This window comes from Leucopleurus acutus (genome assembly GCF_964270905.1).
Source record: "Leucopleurus acutus genome assembly, chromosome: 14".
Classification (NCBI taxonomy): Eukaryota; Metazoa; Chordata; class Mammalia; order Artiodactyla; family Delphinidae; genus Leucopleurus; species Leucopleurus acutus.
Genome location: NC_139156.1, coordinates 41,006,261 through 41,030,415, shown reverse-complemented (window position 1 = coordinate 41,030,415; position 24,155 = coordinate 41,006,261). Strand labels below are relative to the sequence as shown.

The 24,155-nt window shown below is 37.3% G+C and overlaps 1 protein-coding gene across 7 annotated transcripts in view; it reads left to right on the top strand.

Annotated features, from left to right (window-relative positions):
* Positions 1–24,155, top strand: part of PCDH15 (protocadherin related 15) — a gene marked incomplete at both ends in the record, with an annotated part of 708,164 nt that overhangs the window by 534,687 nt on the left and 149,322 nt on the right. For all 7 annotated transcript variants that reach the window (XM_082854334.1, XM_082854333.1, XM_082854332.1 and 4 more), the window contains one exon: positions 8,610–8,726. In XM_082854334.1, coding sequence (XP_082710460.1) covers positions 8,610–8,726 — 117 coding nt within the window. The remainder of the gene's footprint in view (positions 1–8,609; positions 8,727–24,155) is intronic.

Here is a 24,155-nt window from a genome sequence, read left to right as displayed (position 1 = left end):
TCTCTCTTTCCTGAGACATTGATTTTCAGTGCTCTAGTAGTCTAGGGAAGGATCAAGGAACAATACAGAATCATCGAGGGCCTGAGGGGCTTCAATGCATATTTAGAAATATGTATTATTTCTATGTATTATGATACGACATTTAGAAATTTAGAAATCTGCTTACAAAAATTTTAGGAACATGATAATATTGGTGGTTATGAAGATGCCATGATAGGTAAAGACATGAAAAAGACTAAAAGATGAGACTGACCTGAATGAACTAAATGAGCAAAATGGCTTCTGGACCATCTACCTGGTTTTGCCTACCCATATGCTTTGATGGTGTTGAACACTAAAAACATTTTAAATAGAAAAAATGGTCCATCTATTGGCTGTTCTGGGCAATAGACTCTAGCTTGGCTGCTCTAATTTCAGTTTAAACTTATGTGCTTGGATTTTTTTTTTTTTTTTTTTTTTTTTGATGGAGGAAGTCATTGGTGTCAAACTGAGTCCCAAACTATCATCTGAACAAGCAGGATGGCACTAAATAAGATTCATTCTCTATCTGGGACTTAAGTCTCTTAAAATGCCTTCTACATTCCCTAACCACCCCTTTATTTTAATACAGGGGATTCACTCAAGGATTCTACATCAGCTTGTGCGAAATGTTGCTCATTGATGGGCTCCTTCTTTCTTTAGAAATAAGAGTGTTGATCTAATTTTTATTGCCTCAGTTGCTCTATCTTATTTAGAGAAGTCAAACTATTTCATTGGTCAAGGGTTCCTGACCTATACAAAGTTATTTCTGGATTATTGTACATTTAAAATAAAACTTAATATTTAATTCTAGACATTTTTCAGTTCCACTTTGTTTTCTTTTTCAAGGTTATTTAAGCATAATAAAATTTGGTGAACATTTCTCCAAATGCAGGCTGACACTTGCTTTCCTTTCTCCTGATCACTCAGGATAAGATTATCACAAAGAGAATTTTAAAACTGTATTGTATACTATTGGGGCCCATAAAAATATCATATTTGTTTGTTTTGAAGAGAAGAGTGGAATACAATTCTCATTTCTCTACAAATGTAAATCTTTCCCAAGCTTGCAAATTTTCTGCTGTTGGTCTGTTTACTTGCAGTACTGACAAGCTGTTTTACTGATAACATAATTGCATAGGATTTGCCAAGAGATATTTCTACCCAAAACAGTCACCAAGGGGAAAGCATCTTGTAGATCTCTCTTTGAAAATGAGCAGAAACATAATTTCTTTTGTAAAGAAGGAAAAAAAGAAAGATCAGGTACTTCCTATCTAGTCCATCAAACTTTTTTAAAATTGAAGTGATAATGGGGAAATTGAAGTATTTGAAATAATTGAAATAATATTTATTTCAAAGGAAAAATATTTTCACAGTAGAAGGAAAATGGAATTTTATCACACACACCTGCAAAGAGCTTTCTTGGTGTCAAATTTCAAGGATCCAAAACAAAACTAATCATGATCGTACAAGTAATACGTATTTTTGTTGCAAAGGTTTTGCAGAACATTTATAAGACAAAGCCTTTTTCATTGTATATTTATTAAATATCTATAAGAATTGAATCTGTGATAATAGTAAATTACATGATATGGGTAAACCTCTGGAAAATGAAATAAAATTCTAAATAGTTTTACACATAAAATCCAGAGAAAAATCTGCCCTTACAAACTGAGTTATAATAATATAATATAGAAAATACACGGAAAGAGAAGATCTGTTTTCTATAGTAAGCCGAAAGCTGAATATAGGCCAGAAAGGTTGAAATATTTAAATGTGTATATAATTCTGGGTAGCATTAAAAGGAATGTAAAGAACTTGTCCAAGGTAAACAGATGACTTAAGTCATTTGCTGATTGTAATTTTAGATAGAATGGCTGCATGCGAGTAGGAGAGAGAGTGAGGGAGATGCTTCTGTGAAGGAAGGAGACTGAATTCACCCCTGGTTGTGTTTACCTGTAAAAGAGGGTGCAGGTATGGGAGTAGGCAGGGATAGATGGAGGGACGAGAAATGAAAGACCATCTAGAAGGGCTGAGGTTATTAGGAAATACAGTGAGTCTTGGAAGATAGAGCTAGCATTTTCATCTTTCAGAGTGGTTTCTTCTTCTGCGAAGGAAAGGAATGTTCCTACCCCCAAAGTGTATAGGAAAGAAGATAGATAGAAACTCATGCCCAGTACCAAGGTGGCATTTGCCAAACTATGGACACCTGACAGTGATTTGCCGCTGATGTTCTGTGGTGACAGTATTAGTAGAGTCCTTGTTTTGATTTGGTCAAAGGAGCTGTGGTTTGAGAGGCAAGGAGATAATCCAGGATTCAAACAAATCAGAAACTCTGGACATTTCAGTATTTATAGCATCTTTCCTTCCCTTGCTCTGGAGGGAGGAGACTGAGTAAAAGATACCTTCAATGGACCAACTAGTGGGAGTATGGTCTAATAGATTGATCATTATTTTTTTTATTAAAGTATAGTTGATTTACAATATTGTTAGTTTTAGATGTACAGTAAAGTGAGTCAATTATACATACATATATTTTTTTCTCTTTTCCATTATAAGGTACTGAATATAGTTCCCTATGCCACACAGTAAATCCTTGCTGTTTATCTACTTTATATATAGCGGTGTGTTAATCCCATACTTCTAATTTAACCCTCCTCCCTCCTCCCGATTGATCATTATTTTTTACGACTTGCTGCTTTTCACCTTGAGGTTGGTTCACCTGGAGAAAATACCCATTTAGGACTATGGCCTTCAAATATTACCCTCTGTTCTATTCTGTGCTATCAGATTCTTAAGAGTATATTCTTTCTAATATATTCACTTCCGTGTTTAAAGAATATGAATACATCAAGGAGGGCGTGTCATAGGGCTGATTCAGATGGTTTCTTAAAGCATCTGCCTATTCTGCTATTCTACAGGTTTACAACAAAGATGTAACATATTTTCACTAAAGAACCAAACCAGAGGAAACAGATAAAAATGTACAAGCCCAGAGATAACATAATATCTCAAACAGGAGTAATTTATATTGCTATGGCTCCCCATATATCACCCACTGATTTCTGGGAGTCCCAAGAAAATGCTTTACTTATAGAGTATATACAATTAAGTAATTTTACCCTTCAGTGATTATCACATTCTTCCCTGACTGCCAAGGCAAATGAGACCAGGCTTGCCTTACCACAGCTCTCCCAGTGGGGACAATAGATGCTGATAAGCCTTGTTGATACTAGTTACTGCTAAGCATTGGTACCATTTTCCAATCCTATCATGACTATAGCTGCGATCTCTACCCCAGTGAATTGGCTGCCTCATACTGGGGGACACTCTTGATATGTTGGTGTCCTCAGTATGTACTCTGAGAACTTGACTTCACCAAAGTCATACAGTATTCCAAACAGTAATAATTTGTGCCTTCAATATATTATTATCATCAGGGTCTCTCATGATATACTTCATAGAGCACTAGCTCCTCAAGATGGTACTGGGTGTCTCATACACAAAATATTACATAGACAAGAAGATTTGGGAAACACTGGTATATATAAAAATAAACCGATTTCTATGCCGTAGGCCTTTATATAGGAGCTTTAAATATGCTAGTGTATGTTGTGAATCTCAAGAAAATAAAATGTGATTTCCCACCATTGATCATGGAATTTCTTTTTATTTGTAAAGCTTTTGATAAGACTAATTTTCCAAAGAATGCAATTTTGAAAAAACTTTATTAGGTTTTAGTGAAAATAACTATTTGTAGGGTTAAATATTGAATAAGTTGTTTAAAATGTACAAATACGACTGCTGAAAGTCTCTTTTTACCAAAAAAAAAGCTTCATAAATAATTATAAAAATTATCTTCAGGGAAATAGATTAGAATTATGCAGTGTTTAGAAGCTTGCAAGGTTGCCAAGATAAAATTGTAGTAACTAGTTAGAAGAATTCTTAAAAATGTAAAATATTTTTGGAAAGAGGTATTTAAAATTTTATGTGTGGAATTTTAACGAAAATCCTACTCAAGTCATTTTATGTATAATCTTCTGATGACTTTGCCAGTTCCCTTTCTCCTCACCTGCAAGTAGCAGAATGATGCCTTTAGGATCCGACATACCAGAATTAAATCTTAGCTCTACCCTTTATTAGCTGGATAATCGTGAGCAACTTAATTTCTCTAAGCTTCAGTTTCCTTATTCTAAAAATAGGAACAATAATAATAATAGCTAACATCTATTTTAGGCAAATTAATTGAGATGATAAATCTAACACACTTAGCATAATGTCAGATATACAGTAAAAATAAACCATATACATACGCACATACATATATATAATTGTGATGCACTTTTGAGGAAGTCTGAAATAGGGTGATGTTACTTGAATTGATGCTCAAATATTCAAGCTTAGAATGTGCACATATTCTCCCAATTGACCACAGTGTCATGGCTTGGAAAAAAAATCCAAAAACCTATCAACTGCCTTCCCCCTATATTACCATTCCAGTTCAGAGAAACTAGATGGGAATGGAATTTTGTATTAAATTAGTGGGTTTGTCAACATTACACAATGTTAACCTCTTCTAATTTAACCATCAATTTTGAAGGACTGTTTTACCTGCCAGAGTGCATGAGTGTTGAGGCAGTTTGTTCAGGTAACAGAGATGCATCCTATGTGAAATTTAAACTCCTTACTATATATTCCCATCACATCCTTATACTTTCTCTTTCATAACATCCATCACACTTGCTAATATTTATTTATTTTTTGCTTTCCACACTAAACTGTAAGCTCAGTACCAGCAGGCACTGTATCTTTCTTGGTGGTAACCATATCCCCAGCACCTAAAGTACTACCTAATGCACAGTGGGAGCTCCATCAATGTTTGTGATACTGAGAGCTATAGTGTACATTTTGCTACTTGTGGCAAAGTGTAACATTGATTACCTTACATTAGGGATAATACTATCCCCCAAGAATCCAGAAAAGCTTCAAACTCAGAAATAAAACCAATCCAAAACAAAAAACAAATTTAGGCAGCTAAGAAAGAATCTTCCCAGTACAGGTTTTGATCCAAAAACAAAAAAGAACATTGAGGTAAGTTTGTAGCTTGTGTTTAAGAGAGCCCCATGCAAAACATAAAAGGAAAGATTTGTTTGGTTGGTTGGAGATAGGGCCTTTATGACCCTATGTGGCAGAATCACAAGAGAAGGTAGAGAAGTCAGAAAAGACAGAAAGGCAAGTAAAGAAACCAAGACGGAAGAAACAGCAGAAGGTAGATAATATTAAAAAAAAACAACTGAAACAGTAAATAGAGGGTGTCTGGTAGTGCAGAACAGAACTGGTAACAGGCAGAGGAAAAAATCAACTGTGTCGTCTGCCAAGGAAGAGGAGGCATCGGCTCCATAAGCCTTAAGGGATTTCAGAGGGCAGGGCAGCCAACGGTTCTATGTGGCTAGTGATAACACTAGAGGGTACTGTAGGAGCCATTCCACCCACTGGCACACACCATCTGGTCTCCTCACAGAGCATGCATGAGAGCTTAAGATGAGGGCTGACGTTCTCTATATTTTCATCATTTAAAGAAAGATGATCGGAATATAACTAGTTAGTACTCTTCTGTCAGAAAAAAAGCCTCTTATCCAGAACAGCTTTCAGCCTATGATTCCAGAAATTAAAAATTCTGTAATCTATTTCTCATCGCTTTCAATAGAGAACGTGCCATTAATTTGTAAATTCACCAGCAAGTTCCTGTCTTCCTGGTATGCTCATTAAAAAGGGTTCCTTAAATCTACTCTGTGGTCTGTCAAAGCAGAAATGGTTTCTGTGATTATTTTAGACTTGAGTTTAGAAAATAAATAAATGAAACTCATATTTTCTTCCTCTTAGATAACTTTCTTCAGGTGCAGTTTTCGTTGCTTGATACATGGAAACTAATTATGCGTACTTGTACAACAATCTTTTTTTCTAAGAAGATCAAGTCTTAGTTCAAGATGGTAATATTCAGAATACTCTTTAGAAACATGAAAAGTAATTTTTGTTCAGACCAACAAAAAGTATAGCCACAGAAAGGAAACTTAATAATAAAATTGTTAACAAGAGAATAGAAAATGAAATTTTCTTTCTGTAAATACTGCCCTCTAGTGGAACAGTTGGCAACAGACGAGGGCTTGCGTTTGGAGAGTGGAGTTTATCCTTAATTTGCTGCATAGTAGAGCATTTGTACAGAAGCAGATTTATGTACAGTTTTCTTCAGACATCCCTGGAGCATAAATATAATGAAGTATTGATTATGCTCTTTGGCATTGCATTTCAGTAAATTCTCTAATCTGAAATAATGCATCATGCAAGAACTGTGTGCAACTGGCTACACAGCTTAGCCACAGTGAAAGATTGTAACCTCAAAATATGTACAATGTACCAGAAGAAGAAACACAGCTACAATAACTGTATTGATTTATTCTTTACGTTGTCAGTGGCAAGCATACCAAAGGGGGATACCAGTCTTTTAATGTTGTTCAATTATTTAGGTTTCTGTATAATCAGTTTGTGAAGCCAGGTTATAAAAATGTCCACTGTGTGTTCAGTTAGAAGGTGATCGGTGACTACTTTCCCGGCCAAAAAATAAAAAGGCTACTGTACTCAACACTGTCAGCGGCTGTATTGACATAACTAGGAAATCACATATTATTTTTTTCCCTGAAGAATTAAGATTACATTAAGATTTTTAATGTCCCCTGGGGGGGGCGGGAGAAGAAAATTCATAGGAATATATTGAGTTTATGTGATTTGGGAAACTCATGTAGAGAAAAATCACAGTTGGGCTCCTTTTCTAACCTTCAGAAGTTATAATTTAGGAGTGCAAGAGGAGTTCTACCCCTTTGGTTACAAGACTCACTTGTTAAAATAATTGGCACTCTTGAAAGCAGGAGGAAGTGTGCATGCAAATGTTTTATATATTCACCCCCTGCCTGAAACCTCAAGATCAATACCCTCCACTCTCCTCATTATAGAGAACCAGTGCTTCCTAGGTTTATTTACTTGTTCAGATTCTAAAGCTCATCATTTATAAAGGAAGTCTTTTTCATGTAGAGGCTGTGAATACTACATGTCAAAACAGAGAAAATGATGTTTTTTATTTTTCAGTTTTGCTTACAGCTCAAGGTCTCCAATTTTTACTAGAATCTACAGGGTTTTTCAGATTCACGACTCAGAAGTCAGCTCTATTGTGAACATAAAAGCAAGCTCGATTTGATTGTAATAGTTAATTATCCTGACCTCTTTGCAAAAAGAGGTGTTTATAATCAGTTAATTTGTGTGTTTCCAATTTACATTGTGCAAAAAAATTGTTGTATCAGAGCAAATATCAAAGACTGTGTAGAATAATTTTCTTCTTTTGTTTTTAACGTCAAGTGAGAAAAAGATGACAGGGAGAATAAGATAACTAACAAATTTAGTTTGGGGCTCAAATATATTTGACCAAAAGTGCCCCCCAAAATGCAGGGTGCAATGATTATTTTTTTTAAAAGTAAATTTAGGAAAGATAAATCAGCCAGGTTAATAAACATTATTTTTGAGAAAAAAAATGATTTGAAATTCTCCATCAAAGATAAAATGTTTGAGAAAAACATGGTCTTGCTCTCAGGAGACCAGACTAATTAGTGGTTTTGCCAAATAAGTAGATTAATTTAGGCGACGTTGCTAAGCTATCGGCAGAATCAGTAACTTTACCTGTCAAATGGCAGTTAAGTGGCAAATTCAGGAACATCTTTTCTTGAGCCACCACACTGTCCCCAGAGCCTAGCCCTGGGTCATAAAAATGGGAGGAACCTGATAAATATCATTTAATGAATAAACATAATAGCAATGCATTTATATCATTGAATTGTGAAAATTTAAAGGATGCATATAAATCACTTTGAAAAATCTTTAAATAAATTAAAATTGTTTTCTGACTGAGAACATCTAACCTATGTGTCATTATTGTAGTGTGGTGCAGGGAAAACATCCTTTAATCATTTTATGTTTGTAAAAATGTAAGATGGCATAAAACGATATTTCACAATTTGCATTTGAAATGTTCTAATCATACTATTATGCTAAGTATATATATAAAGAATTTGCAATTGCAACAGAAACATTAAAGAGCTTTCTTTAAAAGCACCAACAACAAAACAAACAAAAATACTGTCTTCTACACCTGTCTCATAGAAGGGCACCTTTTATGAATGTTTTCCTACTTTTCAAAGTTCAAAACTGCATCATACCATTAGAAGTACCTTTAGAGAAAACTTCACACATCACTCCAAATATCTGAAAGATGTATTTGGAGGAGCACAGGGTGTGTGACAGACTCTTTACTTGAGTAGAATGGCCTTTGGTAGAATGGGGCAGGTATCACACACATTAATATTGTATAGGAACTCTGGCAATTTCCTCTGGGGTGCCATTCTGAAGTGAGTGTAATGGAATTGAGAGGATGGAAGGCTGACAGTGGCAAACGGGTTGTGTGATATGAAGAGATGGAGCCGGTCTAGTCACTGTGTACCTCACCTGGTTTCAACAGAAGCAACTAAATTCTTAATTGTGTTTTACAGGATATGAATGATTATCCTCCAGTATTTAGTAAACGGATCTACAAAGGGATAGTGGCTCCAGATGCCGCCAAGGGTACACCTATCACAACCGTTTATGCTGAAGATGCAGACCCTCCTGTAAGTAGAAGACGTTGATTAACACCCTGAACTAAAGTGAGAAAAATCTTTAACACTTATAAATGACCCAGTTCCCAAGACAGTGCAGTGAGTCTGTATGAGTTCCACTCTGTTCACTCACATACATTTGATGTACTCTTGCCTGTTGTATCCACAGGTACAAACCATATTTCAAGCAATTATTATTGAACTTAGACAATTAGGGATATGTTTTTTGTTTTACTGGGATTCAACATTTACTATTTATCAATTTATCTAGTACTAATGATAAATATGTATAGAAAGAATTGTCTACATTTGTAATCAATATCATTCAGGTTCTTTATTTAGAATATTGTAAGCTGAATTTAGCCTGGATAAATTTTATCCTTAGGTATTTTACATTTTATTCATATTTTGTTAGCAAACACTAAATCAACATATGACATAATATTATATTGAATGTGTTAATTTTGGTAAACTAAAGTTGTATTGCTTTTAGAACATATTTAATAGATTCTTTTATTATCCAGAATTTCAGGGCATCTTTTGAGATGCCCTAATTGTCTTTCAAGACAGGGGGTTCCTAATTAAAATATTATTATAGCAGAAGTGAGGTAAATTTTCCTGAATATTGTTTCTTAAGGTATTAAAAATAACATATAAAACTAATAGGGCTTCCCTGGTGGCGCAGTGGTTGGGAGTCCGTCTGCCGATGCAGGGGACGCGGGTTCATGCCCCGGTCCAGGGGGATCCCACATGCCGTGGAGCGGCTGGGCCCGTGAGCCATGGCTGCTGGGCCTGCGCGTCCGGAGCCTGTACTCTGCGACGGGAGGGGCCACAACAGTGAGAGGCCCGCGTACCGCAAAAAACAAACAAACAAACAAACAAAAAAAACCTAATAGTACCAGTATAAAAATGCTTTCTGTAAATAACTTGAGGGTGTTATAGGTATTAACTATTTATTCTCATAATAGCTGAATGATGAAGATTTGAATTTTTTACCTTGGGTGAGCTTGAAGTACAAGTCAGTGGCTGATATATTCTAGAAAAATGTTAAAAGTGTTAAACCATTTTAGAAAAGTAAGAAAATAGAAAAAGACCTCAATTTTATAAGTGATTTAAAAATTCAGTTTTGTGTTGCTAATATAAACAGTATTTATGTAATGCTATTTATTTAATAAAATATAAATGGCAATCATAACATTTTTCAGCTTCAGTTGTGACAAGCCATATAAAGTCTTTTGTGACTATGACATCTTGAAAAATAATAATGTTAACATGAAAGCAATGACCTTTCACTCAGAAGTTCCTTTTCTCAAGTGTGTTAAAATGTCTTTGAAACTGATTTATTGAATCTTGGGAAATACGACAGGCAAAATTTCATAGCCTTGGACATACCAATAGAGATGGTCGATGTGAAATTGGTGTTTTGTCTGCTTTTTAAGTAAACTGTCAGAGGTACAAAATACTTTGAAATTAGGACTACAATTCAGTTCTATTCAAGATGTGTTTTGAGCACCAACTCCATAGTAATCACTGTGCTAACCAGGTTTTGCTGTCCAGAAACTGACAATCTCATAGGAAAAGCAGAACTGCACATAGAAACTAAAAAGCACTGTATTGAATGAGTGTACATGTAGGGGAGGAAAACTTTTCCTTTCTTCCCCTCTAGACTCTCTGGCTGGTCTAATAATTAAATTGACATAAGACAGATTAACAGGAGAAAAACAAATTTAAATTTGTACCAGAGCTCATAAAAATATGATGCTCAGGGCTTCCCTGGTGGCGCAGTGGTTGAGAGTCCGCCTGCCGATGCAGGGGACACGGGTTCGTGCCCCGGTCCGGGAAGATCCCACATGCCGCGGAGCGGCTGGGCCCGTGAGCCATGGCTGCTGAGCCTGCGCGTCCAGAGCCTGTGCTCCGCAACGGGAGAGGCCACAACAGTGAGAGGCCTGCGTACTGCAAAAAAAAAAAAAAAAAAAAAAAAAAATGATGCTCAAATAAGTGACTAAAGAAGGCAGCTTTTATACCTTTTAGACCAAGAAACAATACATTTGTGAAGAACCGACAAGATGAAGGGGTTTGGGCTTGGGGTAGTATTTTAGTAAAGAAGTAAAAAGGTTTGCTTACACGGCCTTCTTGTCTTTGAATTCCCTATCTCTGGTAGTAAGGATTTCTTCCTTTCTCCTGGTGCAGGCAGGATACCTTTCACATGGGAGATTTATTTCCTGCTTTCAGGGGGACAAAGAGGAGTCAGAGTGTCCATCTTATACTGACTGTTTCTTAAGTAACTTTAATTCAAAATAATCAATATGCCCAAGTGGCATATTTTGGGCAGACTGCCGTGAACCCTGTCATAAGCCAACACAGCATCTTAAAATACTAATATTTCTAAGAAATTTTCATTAGCACAGAATTTAAGATAGTGTTAAGCTTAATGACACTAATGATGAGAGACTAAAAGTAGGCCTGCTGTTTACCTATGTGGGATAGACCTCAAAGCCTTATCATGGATGGCAAAATCCTCACTTCACATGTGACACCGTGACCTTAGTACCTGGTTTGACATTCAGTCACTGCACTGATGTGAAAGAAGCTGTCTTGGTCTGTTGTCTGTTTTCTAAACAAGTTATATTACTTCTCTACAGTATTTACCTAGAGAGAAGGCCTCCTTTTTACTCCCTAAGCCCGTTTACAGAAACTTAGCAGGCTCAAATGCTATATTTCTTTGGAAGAAGCTCTGAGGTTTGCATTCCTAATAGTATATTTTTTGAACAGTTAATGTCTAATGCTGGCTTTTCAGTATATGAAAGGTGGATGCCAGTCATTCAACTGGAATACTGAGCATGCTTATTTCAGCTAACAAATATAAATTTTATCAGACTTAGTTTCGATCCTTGAAACACTAGCAATCGTTTGGAATAACTAGTATTCAGCATTAAGTTTTCCATCATTGCTGCAAATTGTGTCCCTTAAATTAGCATAGTTACAATTTGGGTGCACCTACACCGATCTGTAGGTGCTCAATAAAAGCTCAATTCCATGAAATTTTTAAGAAAATAAAAATGATACAGCTTTCAAAATGTTATGACTGAGTTCACTTTTATTATTTTATGTAAGTACCACAAATCAAAATCAGTATTTTTTGAATGAGCTTGCCAAGTGTTTTCTATTCTGTTACTATTGTAAATATTTATTAATTAGAGGAAGATAGTTTCAATTTCATATCCTTCAGGGCTCTTATGTCAGTTCCACTACTTAGGGCTGTGAGTATCTATGGGTAACACTGTGTTTATTTAATGGTCTCTCTTCCAAACTAGAAGGTAATTTCCTTGAGGGAAAGAATCCAAACTTATTCTAGTTTGTTTTCCCACATCTAATTATGTTTGGTACTTAGTAGCAAATGCTTGTTGAATAACTGAATAAATGAATAAATAAGCAGTTATTTCTGTGCTCTTTAGAATTGTCAAAATGTGCCAGATCTTCAGAAATTTAGTTATTTGTGACCCTGGGCAAGTTTCTTATTGTCTCCAAGCCTAAGTATGGCCATTTAGGGCTGTAAGAATTAACTGGAGTGATATATATATAATGCTAAGCGCTGCTTCTGTTCCCTCATATAAGTAGGTATTGTTACAATTCTGCAATAATAATGTGCATCTCTAGAGGTTGACCACATCTTTTTCAAGGCATCATGTTTCTTGTGAATGAAATGAGAACCACCCATTTTAAACTAGAAAATTGCAACCACAAAATATCAGATGGAGAAATGGGTAAGGTCTTAAAGCCAGAGAGAACATTCTTGCCAAACATAAATTAAGAATTATAAAATGCATGTTGTGTAAACCTGAAGTGATCTAGAGGGAGAAAAACATCTTCCAGGGATTTTTTTCCCCCTGAATTAAAGCTGTTAGGACTTTCATTTTCTGCCTTGCTTTTGTGACACCATTGACATTATGTAGTTCACCGGAGACGTGTATAGTGAATGACTGATCATTTTGGATATTAAAAATTGCTAACCTTTTCTTTCTGCTCACTAGAGACTTCTCACTCCAAACTTTCACAAAACAAAACTGCAAGTTTAATTTTCCATTTGCATATTTTTATTCTTTCTGAAGCTGTGGCCAAACCCCATGATACAAGAGGTCTCTTTGTGGGCAGGGTAAATGCCTCACAGAATAGTGTCCTTCGTGAGCATATAGACGTGGAAAAGTTTGGATAAATAAATGAAGCTTACATTTTGCTAATTTCCAAGAAGTTATGGAACCCACGGAGGAATATCGTCTCATTGTTGTGTCATTCTTTCCATTTAATGCATTTGAGGAATTTATAAGATTCTTGTTTAAACTAAGTCAGTACTTGGAGCATGTTTCATATTAGCAATTTTGACAAACTTTCTTATTTGCATATATTCATGTGAGAAATATTTATATATTGAAGACTTCTTTTTTAGGTTTCAGTATCAATTTATGAAGTGAATGTGCTCCATGAAAAAGATCTTGTAAGTTCTCAATAGTAACTGGCTTTAAATATCAATGAGTATTCTCACTACACATTTTTTTTCAGAAAGTATTTTTATAAAGGCATAATAATTGCAGCTGTGAGGTAATTTTTTTCCCCTCTGCTGAGATTTTGAGAGCTATACTATCCTTTCAGAGTTCAGACAAGCTACCTGAGGAATTATTATTATTATTATTAACGTCTTTATTGGAGTATAATTGCTTTACAATGGTGTGTTAGTTTCTGCTTTATAACAAAGTGAATCAGTTATACATATACATATGTTCCCATATCTCTTCCCTCTTGCGTCTCCCTCCTTCCCAGCCTCCCTATCCCACCCCTCCAGGCGGTCACAAAGCACCGAGCTGATCTCCCTGTGCTATGCGGCTGCTTCCCACTAGCTAGCTACCTTACGTTTGGTAGTGTATATATGTCCATGCCTCTCTCTCGCTTTGTCACAGCTTACCCTTCCCCCTCCCCATATCCTCAAGTCCATTCTCTAGTAGGTCTGTGTATTTATTCCTGTCTAACCCCTAGGTTCTTCATGAAATTTTTTTTCTTAAATTCCATATATATCTGTTAGCATACAGTATTTGTCTTTCTCTTTCTGACTTCACTCTGTATGACAGACTCTAGGTCTATCCACCTCGTTACAAAGAGCTCAATTTCATTTCTTTTTATGGCTGAGTAATATTCCATTGTATATATGTGCCACATCTTCTTTATCCATTCATCCGATGATGGACACTTAGGTTGTTTCCATCTCTGGGCTATTGTAAATAGAGCTGCAATGAACATTTTGGTACATGACTCTTTTTGAATTATGGTTTTCTCAGGGTGTATGCCCAGTAGTGGGATTGCTGGGTCATATGGTAGTTCTCTTCTTAGTTTTTTAAGGAAGCTCCATACTGTTCTCCACAGTGGCTGTATCAATTTACATTCCCACCAGCAGTGCAAGAGGGTTCCCTTTTCTCCACACCCTCTCCAGCATTTATTGTTTCTAGATTTTTTGATGATGGCCATTCTGACCGGTGTGAGATGATATCTCATAGTAGTTTTGATTTGCATTTCTCTAATGATTAATGATGTTGAGCATTCTTTCATGTGTTTGTTGGCAGTCTGTATATCTTCTTTGGAGAAATGTCTATTTAGGTCTTCTGCCCATTTTTGGATTGGGTTGTTTGGTTTTTTGTTATTGAGCTGCATGAGCTGCTTATAAATTTTGGAGATTAACCCTTTGTCAGTTGCTTCATTTGAAAATATTTTCTCCCATTCTGAGGGTTGTCTTTTGGTCTTGTTTATGGTTTCCTTTGCTGTGCAAAAGCTTTGATGTTTCATTAGGTCCCATTTGCTTATTTTTGTTTTTATTTCCATTTCTCTAGGAGGTGGGTCAAAAAGGATCTTGCTGTGATGTATGTCCTAGAGTGTTCTGCCTATGTTTTCCTCTAAGAGTTTGATAGTTTCTGGCCTTACATTTAGGTCTTTAATCTATTTTGAGCTTATTTTTGTGTATGGTGTTAGGGAGTGATCTAATCTCATACTTTTACATGTACCTGTCCAGTTTTCCCAGCACCACTTATTGAAGAGGCTGTCCTTTTTCCACTGTACATTCCTGCCTCCTTTATCAAAGATAAGGTGACCATATGTGCGTGTGTTTATCTCTGGGCTTTCTATCCTGTTCCATTGATCTATCTTTCTGTTTTTGTGCCAGTACCATACTGGCTTGATTATTGTAGCTTTGTAGTGTAGTCTGAAGTCAGGGAGTCTGATTTCCTCCAGCTCCATTTTTCGTTCTCAAGATTGCTTTGGCTATTCGGGGTCTTTTGTGTTTCCATACAAATTGTGAAAGTTTTTGTTCTAGTTCTGTGAAAAATGCCAGTGGTAGTTTGATAGGGATTGCATTGAATCTATAGATTGCTTTGGGTAGTAGAGTCATTTTCACAATGTTGATTCTTCCAATCCAAGAACATGGTATATCTCTCCATCTATTTATATCATCTTTAACTTCTTTCATCAGTGTCTTAAAATTTTCTGCATACAGGTCTTTTGTCTCCTTAGGTAGGTTTATTCCTAGATATTTTATTCTTTTTGTTGCAGTGGTAAATGGGAGTGTTTTCTTAATTTCACTTTCAGATTTTTCATCATTAGTGTATAGGAATGCCAGAGACTTCTGTGCATTAATTTTGTATCCTGCAACTTTACCAAATTCATTGATTAGCTCTAGTAGTTTTCTGGTAGCATCTTTAGGATTCTCTATGTATAGGATCATGTCATCTGCAAACAGTGACAGCTTTACTTTTTCTTTTCTGATTTGGATTCCTTTTATTTCCTTTTCTTCTCTGATTGCTGTGGCTAAAACTTCCAAAACTATGTTGAATAAGAGTGGTGAGAGTGGGCAACCCTTGTCTTGTTCCTGATCTTAGTGGAAATGCTTTCAGTTTTTCACCATTGAGGATGATGTTTGCTGTGGGCTTGTCATATATGGCCTTTATTATGTTGAGGAAAGTTCCCTCTATGCCTACTTTCTGCAGGGTTTTTATCATAAATGGGTGTTGAATTTTGTCAAAAGCTTTCTCTGCATCTATTGAGATGAACATATGGTTTTTCTCCTTCAATTTGTTAATATGGTGTATCACGTTGATTGATTTGCATATATTGAAGAATCCTTGCATTCCTGGAATAAACCCCACTTGATCATGGTGTATGATCCGTTTAATGTGCTGTTGGATTCTTTTTGTTAGTATTTTGTTGAGGATTTTTGCATCTATGTTCATCAGTGATATTGGCCTGTAGTTTTCTTTCTTTGTGACATCCTTGTCTGGTTTTGGTATCAGGGTGATGGTGGCCTCATAGAATGAGTTTGGGAGTGTTCCTCCCTCTGCTATATTTTGGAAGAGTTTGAGAAGGATAAGTGTTAGCTCTTCTCTAAATGTTTGATAGAATTCGCCTGTGAAGCCATCTGGTCCTGGGCTTTTGTTTGTTGAAAGATTTTTAATCACAGTTTCAATTTCAGTGCTTGTGATTGGTCTGTTCATATTTTCTGTTTCTTCCTGATTCAGTCTTGGCAGGTTGTGCATTTCTAAGAATTTGTCCATTTCTTCCAGGTTGTCCATTTTATTGGCATAGAGTTGCTTGTAGTAATCTCTCATGATGTTTTGTATTTCTGCAGTGTCAGTTGTTACTTCGCCTTTTTCATTTCTAATCCTATTGAGTCTTCTCCCTTTTTTGCTTGATGAGACTGGCTAATGGTTTATCAATTTTATCTTCTCAAAGAACCAGCTTTTAGTTTTATTGATCTTTGCTATCGTTTCCTTCATTTCTTTTTCATTTATTTCTTCTCTGATCTTTATGATTTCTTTCCTTCTGCTAAATTTGCGGGTTTTTTGTTCTTCTTTCACTAATTGCTTTAGGTGCAAGGTTAGGTTGTTTATTCAAGATGTTTCCTGTTTCTTAAGGTAGGATTGTATTGCTATAAACTTCCCTCTTAGAACTGCTTTTGGTGCATCCCATAGATTTTGAGTCGTCGTGTCTCCATTATCATTTGTTTCTAGGTATTTTTTAATTTCCTCTTTGATTTTTTCAGTGATCACTTCGTTATTAAGTAGTGTATTGTTTAGCCTCCATGTGTTTGTATTTTTTACAGATCTTTTCCTGTAATTCATATCTAGTCTCATAGCGTTGTGGTCAGAAAAGATACTTGATACAATTTCAATTTTCTTAAATTTACCAAGGCTTGATTTGTGACCCAAGATATGATCTATCCTGGAGAATGTTCCATGAGCACTTGAGAAAAATGTGTATTCTGTTGTTTTTGGATGCAATGTCCTATAAATATCAATTAAGTCTATCTTGTTTAATGTATCATTTAAAGCTTGTGTCTCCTTATTTATTTTCATTTTGGATGATCTGTCCATTGGTGAAAGTGGGGTGTTAGAGCCCCCTACTAGGAATGTGTTACTGTTGATTTCCCCTTTTATGGCTGTTAGTATTTGCCTTATGTATTGAGGTGCTCCTATGTTGGGTGCATAAATATTTACAATTGTTATATCGTCTTGGATCGATCCCTTCATCATTATGTAGTGTCCTTCTTTGTCTCTTCTAATAGTCTTTATTTTTAAGTCTATTTTGTCTGATATGAGAATTGCTACTCCTGCTTTCTTTTGGTTTCTATTTGCATGAAATATCATTTTCCATCCCCTCACTTTCAGTCTGCATGTGTCTCTAGGTCTGAAGTGGGTCTCTTGTAGACAGCAAATATGTGGGTCTCTTGTAGACAGCAAATATATGGGTCTTGTTTTTGTATCCATTCAGCCAATCTGTGTCTTTTGGTGGGAGCATTTAGTCCATTTACTTTTAAGGTAATTATCGATATGTATGTTCCTATTCCCATTTTCTTAATTGTTTTGGGTTCGTTATTGTAGGTCTTTTCCTTCTCTTGTGTTTCTTGCCTAGAGAAGTTCCTTTAGCAGTTGTTGAAAAGCTGGTTTGGTGGTGCTGAACTCTCTCAGCTTTTGCTTGTCTGTAAAGGTTTTAATTTCTCCATCAAATCTGAGTGAGATCCTTGCTGGGTAGAGTAATCTTGGTTGCAGGTTTTTCTCCTTCATCACTTTCAGTATGTCCTGCGAGTCCCTTCTGGCCTGCAGAGTTTCTGCTGAAATATCAGCTGTTAACCGTATGGGGATTCCCTTGTGTGTTATTTGTTGTTTTTCTCTTGCTGTTTTTAATATGTTTTCTTTGTATTTAATTTTTGACAGTTTGATTAATATGTGTCTTGACGTATTTCTCCTTGGATTTATCCTGTATGGGACTCTCTGTGCTTCCTGGAGTAGATTAACTATTGCCTTTCCCATGTTAGGGAAGTTTTCAACTATAATCTCTTCAAATATTTTCTCAGTCCCTTTCTTTTTCTCTTCTTCTTCTGGAACCCCTATAATTCGAATGTTGGTGTGTTTGATGTTGTCCCAGAGGTCTCTGAGACTGTCCTCAGTTCTTTTCATTCTTTTTTCTTTACTCTGCTCTGCAGTAGTTATTTCCACTGTTTTATCTCCAGGTCACTTATCCGTTCTTCTGCCTCAGTTATTCTGCTATTGATCCCATCTAGAGTATTTTTCATTTCATTTATTGTGTTGTTCATTGTTGTTTGTTTCACCTTTAGTTCTTCTAGGTCCTTGTTAAATGTTTCTTGCATTTTGTCTATTCTATTTCCAAGATTTGGGATCATCTTTACTATCATTATTCTGAATTCTTTTTCAGGTAGACTGCCTATTTCCTCTTCATTTGTTAGGTCTGGTGGGTTTTTATCTTTCTCCTTTATCTGCTGTGTGTTTTTCTGTCTTCTCATTTTGCTTATCTTACTGTGTTTGGGGTCTCCTTTTTGCAGGCTGCAGGTTCGTAGTTCCTGTTGTTTTTGGTGTCTGTCCCCAGTGGCTAAGGTTGGTTCAGTGGGTTGTGTAGGCTTCCTGGTGGAGGGGAGTAGTGCCTGTGTTCGGGTCATGAGGCTGGATCTTGTCTTTCTGGTGGGCAGGTCCACGTCTGGTGGTGTGTTTTGGGGTGTCTGTGGACTTATTATGATTTTAGGCAGCCTCTCTGCTAATGGGTGGGGTTGTGTTCCTGTCTTGCTAGTTGTTTGGCATAGGATGTCCAGCACTGTAGCTTGCTGGTCGTTGAGTGAAGCTGGGTGCTGGTGTTGAGATGGAGATCTCTGGGAGATCTTTGCCATTTGATATTATGTGGAGCTGGGAGGTCTCTTGTGGACAGTGTCCTGAAGTTGGCTCTCCCACCTCAGAGGCACAGCACTGACTCCTGGCTGTAGCACCAAGAGCCTTTCATCCACACGGTCAGAATAAAAGGTAGAAAAAGTAGAAAGAGAGAATTAGTAGAAAGAAAGAAAGAAAGAAAGGAGCGAGGGAGGGAGGGAGGAAGGAAGGAGGGATGGAAGGAAGAAAAGAAAGGAGTTTAAGTAAAATAAAGTAAGATAAAATATAATAAAGTTATTAAAATAAAAAAAATAATTATTAAGAGGAAAAAAATTAAAAAAGAAAATGGACGGATAGAACCCTAGGACAAATGGTGGAAGCAAAGCTATAGAGACAAAATCTCCCACAGAAGCATCCACATACACACTCACAAGAAGAGGAAAAGGGGAAAAAATCATAAATTTTGCTCTGAAAGTCCACTTCCTTAATTTGGGATGATTCGTTGTCTATTCATGTATTCCACAGATGCAGGGTACATCAAGTTGATTGTGGAGCTTTAATCCGCTGCTTCTGAGGCTGCTGGGAGAGATTTCCCTTTCTCTTCTTTGTTCTCACAGCTCCCAGGGGCTCATCTTTGGATTTGGCCCGGCCTCTGCGTGTAGGTCACCGTAGGGAGTCTGTTCTTCGCTAGACAGGATGGGGTTAAAGGAGCTGCTGATTTGGTGGCTCTGGCTCACTCAGGCCGGGGCGGGGGGAGGGAGGGTCACGGCGTGCGGGGCGGGCCTGCAGCGGCAAAGGCCGGCGTGACGTTGCACCAGCCTGAGGCGTGCCGTGCGTTCTCCAGGAGGAGTTGACCCTGGATCCCGGGACTCGCAGTGGCGGGCTGCACAGGCTCCCCAGAAGGGGGGTGTGGATAGTGGCCTGTGCTCGCATACAGGCTTCTTGGTGGCGGCAGCAGCAGCCTTAGCGTCTCATGCCCATCTCTGGGGTCCCCGCTTTTAGCCAAGGCCCGGGCCCTTCTCTGGAGCTCCTTTAAGCAGCGCTCTTAATCCCCTCTCCTCGCGCAGCAGGAAACAAAGAGGTAAGAAAAAGTCTCTTGCCTCTTCGGCAGCTCCAGACTTTTTTCCGCACTCCCTTCGGGCTAGCTGTGGCGCACTAACCCCTTCAGGCTGTGTTCAGGCCGCCAGCCCCAGTCCTCTCCCTGTGCTCCGACCGAAGCCCGAGCCTCAGCTCCCAGCCCCGCCCGCCCCGGCGGGGGAGCAGACAAGCCTCTCGGGCTGTTGAGTGCCAGTTGGCCCTGATCCTCTGTGCGGGAATCTCCGCGCTTTGCCCCCCGCACCCCTGTTGCTCTGCTCTCCTCCGCGGCTCCGAAGTCTCTGCCAGCGAAGGGGCCTCTAGTGTGTGGGAACCTTTCCTCCTTCCCAGCTCCATCCCACTGGTGCAGGTCCCGTCCCTAACCTTTTGTCTCTGTTTATTCTGTTTTCTTTTGCCCTACCCAGGTACGTGGCGGGGGTGGGGGTTTCCTTGCCTTTTGGGAGGTCTGAGGCCTTCTGCCAGTGTTCAGTAGTTGTTCTGTAGGAGTTGTTCCACATGTAGATGTATTTCTGGTGTATCTGTGGGGAGGAAGGTGATCTCCGCATCTTATTCTAACGCCATCTTCCTGGAAGCCTCAGATTTGGAGGCTGGAAGTCCAAAGTCAAGATGGAGGTGGGTTTGGTTCTTTCTGAGGCATCTTTTCTTAGCTTGCTGGTGGCCACTTTTGCACTATGTCCCCATGTGGTCTTTCCTCTGTGTGTGCACGTGCCTGAAGTCTCTCCTGAGGAATTATTTTTAAAGTGATTGCACAGCTGGATTTAACATCCTTTTTCTGTCATTTGAGGATACTTTTGTGGTTCTTTAGAAAGTAAAAAAGATGGTCAGTTTTTCTTTTCCATGATGCATGACTTAAAATGTCATGATGTCACCAAATAATGCAAGGTAATTATGGCGATATTCTCAAAATGCTTAACCCTCTGTCTAGTCATTATGTTGCAATCTATTAGCAGAGGGCCTAACAGTAGAATATAAACAGCTTTGTCTTTATCGATGATTTGCTGTTTGCTGGCTTTGTGTGCAATAGTTGAAACTGTTCAGGGCTAGGAGTGTCATAAGATTGTATTTTTATCTCCAGATAATATGGCTGTTCTGTATTATTTTCCATTGCTATATCTGCAGATCTGTTTTTCATCACTCATCACATACTGGTTTGTGTTGTTTTGCTGTATTGATTTAGGTTATTGCTAGCAATGTAGCGTAAACTCTGGTTTTAAAGATCAGTGCCTAATAACCACATTTGCTGACCCTGGAGCATGTTGGGGGAATGTATGTAGCTCAGTGGGTTTTTTCCTTCACATCAAAGCTGTTAGGGAAATTATCAAGAACTATTTTCACGAGTCATGTCTGCTTGTGAATATTGAAATGAGGTAGCCCAGCCTGAGTCCCTTTGGTCTCACATACTTAATTAGAAAAAATTCACACAATGAAACAGTTGGGACTTGATCTTTGGAATGACAATGGGTTATAATTAGATTTGAAAGTGTAAATGAATACAAAAGACAAGGTTTTATGAGACAGTTTATACATGATTATGTCTAGAAAAGGCTTATCTAAGTGTTTTAAGAATCTGTGTCATTTTGTTTTGTTTTGTGGCTTATAGATTCTTTTCAAGACCAAATATACTGTTAATATTACTTGAGATCAATATTAGATTTAACTGTTTCAGATGCAAATATTTTTCTTCTACTTCAGAAACTGCAGTGCCTACCAGGGCTAACAGGGTGTTTTTCTTTTAAGTAGTGATGTCTATAAAATTTAGGTTTTTTTTAACCTTTACAAAAGTGTCATCCAGTGATATGTCTTTTTTTTTTTTTTTTTTTTTTTTTGATGAGAATAAACCTCATGGGATTAGGATCCCAATACGTTGCAACAAGAGAGGTTTCCAAGGGAATTGAGTGAAATATAACAAGCTGCCTCTGGGGCTCACTCATAGGTCTCCCTTATGGCTTAAATAATGTGCTTTATTTTGAATTTCTTGCCAGAGGAAATGGGAAGAGACTCTCTAAAAGAGTATCTTGGCTTCTTATAATCTGGATTCTTGGCTTTAACACCCTCAAAGCCATCCTACTGTTATCTTCAGGTCTTATCATTACCCACTTCACAGTTCTTCCGTATCCTTGAATGCGTGGACAGTAGACCAGCAGTCAAACATGTGCTTGTTTCAACATGGACACTTTGTAATACTGTTGAATCAATCAGCCAATAAGGAAACATTTATGGTGGACTTAACAATAAGAATATGACAGTGTGTAAGAAAGCCATGACAGTGTGTAAGAAAGGTGCCACGAATAGACAAGTGAATGTGTCCTGGTGTAGTCTGAGCCTGCTGTGGACAGGAACTCAACTTTTTCAGAGTATAGGAGATTCATTTAAGTGGGGGTAGAAGAAACTAGCAGAGGAAATATATTCAAAAATTACAGAGTCGAAATATTCATCATGTGTTCATAAATTTGGGTAACATGATTTGAACTATGTCTGATTCAATTAATATTAACTACTTAAAAGAACATATTAGGGCTGTCTTAGAGACTCATTTGTAGACAGGAAATGCAGCAGATATGGTTTTACAAACCCATTTTATTATATAGAAAATGGAAGCTTACTAAAGACTTACAAACAGGGCAATGACAGAATCAAAGCTACATATTAGAATATTTATTTCCTGTGATATGTAGTCTTCATTGGATGAGATAATAAATGAAAACCAGAAGATAAGTTAGCAGCTATAGCTTTCATTTAAGTATGAAAAAAACAAGGTGGACAAGGGAAATGGAGAAAACAGAAATACTTAAAAGCCATTGAAATGGAAAAATGAATAGTGACTGAGCAGGATGGTTGAAGATCACAGACAGAATAAAAGCACAATCAAAAGTGAATCAAGAGTTTCTAGCTGGAGTGTTAAAGATATTCATGATCTTAGTTGATAGAAATAAGATAGAAAAGAAAGCCATTTAAGAAGAAAATAATGAGATCAAACTAGGACAAATTAAATTTTAAATGATTTCAAAATATCTAAGTTTATCTACAGAATGATAGAAGTTGTCTGATTTCCTTCCCTGAGCAAGGAGGCTCAGAGGACTAAGCCAGGACATGACTAGTGAAGGAGTAACACTCACCAGATCTACCCAGGAATCATAGTGCCAGAGCTGGCAGGAAGCTTATCTCTTTCCCAGAGTTACACGTGCCTCAAACTAAAGAATACATAGCCTCTAGTGCTGACAGGAGGCTGGAGGCAGATGGCAGGATGGTGCCAAGATTCCTTTGCACAGATGAACAATATGAAGAAGTCCATGAAGAAGTCCTGAGGCAGATACTGGGTTGGCACAGCTGCTTTGATCTGACGCCAGGATGGATCAGGTAGAAAACATGGGATTAGGAGCACAGGAAAAATTGTGGAAGAGGAAACACCTAAATGCAAGCTGAAGCTATGAGAGTAAATAACATGCTCCAAGAGAGAAAGCATAATCAGATAAAACAAAAACTTGGAAATAAATCCTCAGGTTATGCCCTTTTGAGGATGGGCCAAGAGCTGAAGTGTGTAAAGAGTGAGAGAAAAGAAAGACTAAGAGCATAGAAGAGCAGTCTGCCAGTGATGTGGTTCAGAAGAAATTTTCAATGCAGAGAAAGAAAATAAATGGTAAAGGGTTTTTTTGTTTTGTTTTGTTTTCTTTTTTTTTCCAGACAGGGCAAGGAGAGTGAAATCAAGCTAAGTGAAGGACCATTGTTCTGTTGATTAGAAACTCATGAGTAACCTTCATGGTAAATTGGCCTCTGCTCTCCTGCAGTTTCCTTACCCTTTGATTTTTCATGTGTCTGAGTTATTTTGGAGTGTAACATTTATATGTACATCATTTTTGCTTTTGTTTTTGAGACTATCAGTTTATTATTTACATTTTCTTTGAAGAATTACTTATGTGCATTCTCCACAGAAATTATTTATGGAATTTAAATTGTATTTCTTGGACACGTTTACAACTACTTAGAGTCTTGGGTTCAAACTTCTGCCCTTTAAAACCATACATAGGATTTTCCACTATTTTCTGGTTTTTAACACTGTAGAAGTATTAGGCTATATATATTTTTTAATTTTTAGGTTTCTGTTTGTCTGTTTGTTTCTGCTTATAAGACTCCCTATTCCGGAACTTAAATGTTTTCACTA